The sequence below is a fragment of the Nyctibius grandis genome, chromosome 17, assembly GCF_013368605.1.
Source record: "Nyctibius grandis isolate bNycGra1 chromosome 17, bNycGra1.pri, whole genome shotgun sequence".
In the NCBI taxonomy this organism is placed as follows: Eukaryota; Metazoa; Chordata; class Aves; order Nyctibiiformes; family Nyctibiidae; genus Nyctibius; species Nyctibius grandis.
Genome location: NC_090674.1, coordinates 5,600,089 through 5,604,920, shown reverse-complemented (window position 1 = coordinate 5,604,920; position 4,832 = coordinate 5,600,089). Strand labels below are relative to the sequence as shown.

General features: G+C 57.1%; 1 protein-coding gene across 2 annotated transcripts; it reads left to right on the top strand.

Moving 5' to 3' along the window:
- Positions 1–361: 361 nt before the first annotated feature.
- On the top strand, positions 362–2,055 carry HES4 (hes family bHLH transcription factor 4). Of its 2 annotated transcripts, none has more exons than XM_068414712.1 (4): positions 362–535; positions 699–794; positions 889–976; positions 1,095–2,055. In XM_068414712.1, exons 1-4 carry the CDS (start codon positions 425–427, stop codon positions 1,688–1,690), a joined length of 891 nt encoding a protein of 296 aa, XP_068270813.1. In that variant the 5' UTR covers positions 362–424; the 3' UTR covers positions 1,691–2,055. The 2 variants fall into 2 exon arrangements, with proteins under 2 accessions (XP_068270813.1, XP_068270812.1); XM_068414711.1 differs by having other exon boundaries at positions 362–616.
- Positions 2,056–4,832: the final 2,777 nt, after the last annotated feature.

Here is a 4,832-nt window from a genome sequence, read left to right as displayed (position 1 = left end):
GGAGCACCGGGCTGCGCTCGCTGTGCGCGCCGCCGCCCCGGGGCCTCGGTCGGGGCGCGGCGCCGTGGGGAGCGCCGGTGCCCGCAGCAGCCCCGCCCGCTCCCACCGCCGCCCCCACGTGGCCGCGCAGCCGGCGGCCGCGGTCCGGCGCGCGCGTGACTGACAGGCGGCGGGGCGGCGGCCAATAGGAGCGCGGGCGGCGCGGCGGCCGGGTGCGGGTCGGGCGCTGATTGGCTCCGGGGAGTGTGGGAACGTCCGCGGCGGCGGTTTCACACGAATGAGGAGGCGCCGGCGGGTATAAAGGCGGGGGGGGCGCCGGCCGCACGCACTGCCGGCCCCGCGCGCCGCCGCCGCCGCACGCGCCCCGCGCCCGCCGCCGCACGCGCCGGTCCGCCCGCCCGCCACTACCGCCGCCGTCACCGCCATGCCCGCCGACACGGGCATGGAGAAACCCACCGCCTCGCCCATCGCGGGGGCACCGGCCAGCGCCAGCCACACGCCGGACAAACCGCGGAGCGCCAGCGAGCACCGGAAGGTAAATGGAGGGTGTCGATCGGGGAGCAACAACGGTGGTGGCGGCGGAGCTGGATGGCGGCGAGCCCGCGGCCGTGCTGAGGTCGGTGTCGGGGGCTGGGGTGGGGACCGGGAGGGGAGGGACAGCGCCGGGTAGGGGCTCACCGGTTCCGGTCTCCCCGCAGTCGTCCAAGCCCATCATGGAGAAGCGGCGCCGGGCGCGGATCAATGAGAGCCTGGGGCAGCTGAAGACCCTCATCCTGGATGCGCTGAAGAAGGACGTAAGTGGGGCTGCGGGGTGCAGGGGGGGCCCGGCCGGGGCTGCGGGGTGCAGGGGCCGCGGGCAACCCTGACGGCGCCGCTCTCGTCCCACAGAGCTCCCGGCACTCCAAGCTGGAGAAGGCGGACATCCTGGAGATGACCGTCAAGCACCTGCGAAACCTGCAGCGGGCACAGATGACGGGTAAGAGCAACCTGCCTGCGCCGGGGGGGATGTGTGCTCCACATCGGGGCTTGGGGACAAGGGACAGGGGACCGGGCTCCTGACCTGACGCTCACCTGCCACCCCTCTGCCCTTCCAGCTGCCCTCAGCGCCGACCCCACCGTCCTCGGCAAGTACCGGGCTGGATTCAACGAGTGCATGAACGAGGTGACGCGGTTCCTGTCCACCTGCGAAGGGGTGAACACCGACGTGCGTACCCGGCTGCTCAGTCACCTCTCGGCTTGCCTGGGCCAGATCGTGGCCATGAACTACCCACCGCCGCCGCCACCACCACCGCCGCCGTCCAGCCAGCCCGCACATCTGGCGCAGCAGCCTCTGCACGTCCAGCTGCCCCCCGCAGCAGCCGGAGCCGTGCCTGTGCCCTGCAAACTGAACCCCGCTGAAGCCCTGTCCCCCAAGGTCTACGGGGGCTTCCAGCTCGTCCCTGCTACCGACGGCCAGTTTGCTTTTCTCATCCCCAACCCAGCCTTCCCTCCCAGCTCTGGACCAGTTATTCCCCTCTATGCTAACGCCAACGTCCCGGTGTCCGCGGGCAGCGGCTCGGGGAACGCGGCCGCCACCCCGTCAGCATCCCCGGTGCAGGGGTTGACATCATTTGGGGGCAGCATTGTTCCAGCGTCCCAGGCGGGAAGCCCCATCGCAGAGCGCAGTGAATCGGTGTGGAGGCCTTGGTGACTTGCCTAAAACGATTCCTCCACCCCAAAAAAAAAAACTCTTCTGTTGGCTCCGTTATATGGAGCCCTGTTATGTTTGGGGTTTTTTTTTAAGCAGATTTAAACAGAAAGGAAAAAAGGACCTCACCATGAACGTGCTATTTATTACTTTCAGAGGTTGGGATCTCGACTTGTATTTTTACTCCTTTAAAATGCCTTTATTTGAGATACTTTTTTTAAAAAAATAAATGAGAAATAGTTTTGTAACAAATATTCAAAAGTATAATGCCAAAGTTGTTTTGTGTGTGCGTGCGTGCCTGTGTTGAAGACTTCTGAAAAAGAAAAAAAAAATGCAGGTGTTTAAATAAATAAATTCTTTGAAATAGATTTTTTTTTTTTTATCCCCTTCCTTTCATTTTCTTTGGTGAGAGTGGGCAGGGACAAGCTCATCCTGTGTATGCAACCCCCTCAAAAAAGTAGGAATGAAGTTTATGGCCTTAAATAAGGCTGTTGGGAGGGATTCCTGTGAAAAGTATTTGGGGAGGGGGGAAGGTGATGGAATTGAGGGGGAGCCAGCAGTGTTAAATGTCTCCCGAGTGCTTTGCAAGCCTCATATTCCTACCCAGAAGAAAGATTCCTAAAAATCTGCTCCTGGAACCTGAGGAAATCCATGCTGCTTCCTACCTGCTCAGAGAACCCCTGAAATAACTCCTTCCCACCTTGCCTGAGGGATTGTGTAGGGGGGGTGGTGGTGGGCGCAAAAGTTACTATCTCGCCTACAAAAGAGGCAAGAGAGTCTGTCCCTATTGTGAGGAGGGTAATTAGAAGGTATAAAGGGTCTCATCGAGTATGCAGCGGGCTCTTTGGGAAGTTGGGAGCCCTATTGAAACGCCTGGGAACTGGGAGCGGAGGGTTAATGTGTGTCTTTTTTTTTTTCTTGCCACTCTCATTGACAGGGCCAGATAGACTCTGATACTCAATGCTGTTGTAAATTCAATTGCCTGCCCTCACAATGCCTACCTCATGAAAGAGAATAACTCGGGGTTGTGGCTTTTTTTTTCCTTTTTCCCTCCAGTAAGCAAGGGAACTGAGGAAAAGACAGTTTTGCCACCCATTCTGACTCACCCCCAGTACTTGAATCCTGGCCAAGTGGAAGCAATTGCAGCCTCACACACACAGAATTAACCACTTCCAATTGTCACCAATTAATAAGGCCGTGGTGGAGAAAGACCATTAAGAGTGAATGCAGAGTATGGAAGGGAAAGCTCTGTGTGCTTTGCTCCAAATTTATGAGGTGGGGCTAGCGTGTAATCTTTGAGAAAAGCCAACAGATGACATGTGTGCGTGCCAAAGCCACGTCCAGAGGCACAGTCCGTCTTGGCTGGGCTTCCTCCATCCTCAAGTCCGTGGGATCCCGGGTCAGCAAAGCTGATTCTCCTGACCACCCCCTCCCTGAGAGGCAGTGGGGCTAGGTGGGGTTGTAGTGGGACCAGCAGCATTTCACAGTTCAGGGAATGACTTGACGTTTGCAGAGCATCCAATTAATACAACAGGCGCAGGGATTTTTTTATTTTTAGAATGGAAATTCAATTTCATCTTCCAAGGTCTAGTCCTGTTAGCAATCAGGTTGCAGCTTCTGTGAGAACATGGCATTGTGTATGGGGTGTGTTGGGGGGGCATATAAAGAAGATTATCCACTTCTAAAGGCTTTCTCACACCTCTGTGAGATTTCGGCCAAGGTTAGACACAGGAGTGCAGGCTGCCTGGAGCCTGGTACTGATCCACGCCAGCGATTCCTCTGCACCAAAGCGTGGGCAATCGATCAGTGCTGAAAGCCCTCCATCGCACGACCAGAACTAGGTATCCATTTGAATCAGGAGGTTCCCAGGAGGTTTCGTTATGCAATCACAGACATAAAATCATGTTACAGCAATGCTCTGCCATCCCCCACAGCCAGTTACTACCCCTCCTCTTCTGTCTGAAGAAGGCTTGGAAGAGCAGATGAAAGCCTGCCTGTCGCCTGCGTGTAACTGTATACCTCCCTGGGGCAGCATCGTGTCTCTGGACCTGTCCCTCACTGCCCAGTCCCCTCCAGATCGCCCCTAGATTCAGCAAATTTCTTTTACTGGTGAGGTACCCAGGCCAAAAGCGAGACTGCCTCAACACCGCTGAGTTCAGGCACAGATAAAACTTTTTTCAGTGGGTTTGAACAATCGCAGCAGCACAAACGTGACACACGCCGCGATGTTCCTCTGCGACACTCATCTCCCAGCGTGAGAGCAGCAGTCATTCACGGCTCTGCCTCTTCAGTGAGACCCTGAATGCAGGCACGTGAGGGTACCGCTGTCATTTCAACCTCCGTGTAAACCCTGAAGAGCCCCAGGTCAGCACCCTACTTTTACACCCTACTTTTTTGCCACCTGTTCTCCTTTTGGCCTCGGGCAAGTCATAGATGTCTCCGTGCCTATGGCCGGTGGTACAGAAGCTGGCCATGAGGTGCATGGCACCAACTACCTTGCATACCAGAAGCTCAAAATCCTTCCAAGCGATGTTGTTGCCGGTAACTCCAGACCACTTCACAAGACGTACAACTTGGGTTCAGTCTCTTAGGTTCAATCACAAAGGTGTCTGCCCTTGGGTTGTACCCAGACCCTGCCCTTCTGCAACCGCTCCTCTGGCTCTGCCAGGCTGTTCCTCTACAACTGGGCGGCTTCCGTGCTCCTTCAAGCCTTTCTACGCAGCTGCTTTTCCAGATAGTGCTTAAATTTGGCCTTATCCCTTTAAAGGTGCGGTAAAAGAGCCAAGTATGCGGCTGCTGAAAGGTCAAAGTCCAAAGGGATGGACGCAGCGCCAAAGCGATAATGGTTCGGCAGAGCGCAGGCAGCCGGGCGGCCACGGGTGCGATGGCGTGACCGGGGTGTGGTGGGGCAAGGCGAGGTGGGAGGAGGACAGCAGTGAAACCCAGCCAGCCCGTGAGCTGCCTTCATCTGAACTTATCTGCACCAGCTCTGCCTTGTTCCGAGGGAAAAGGTACAGGGATAGCTGCTAACTCGCCGTTCCCAGCGCCGGCAGAAGGCTAACTGGAGTAGGGGGGTTAGTTCCAGCTGCAAAACTCCCTGAAATGTTGAGCAGCAGTTCAGCTCTGTCTCCAGAGCACTGTGGCC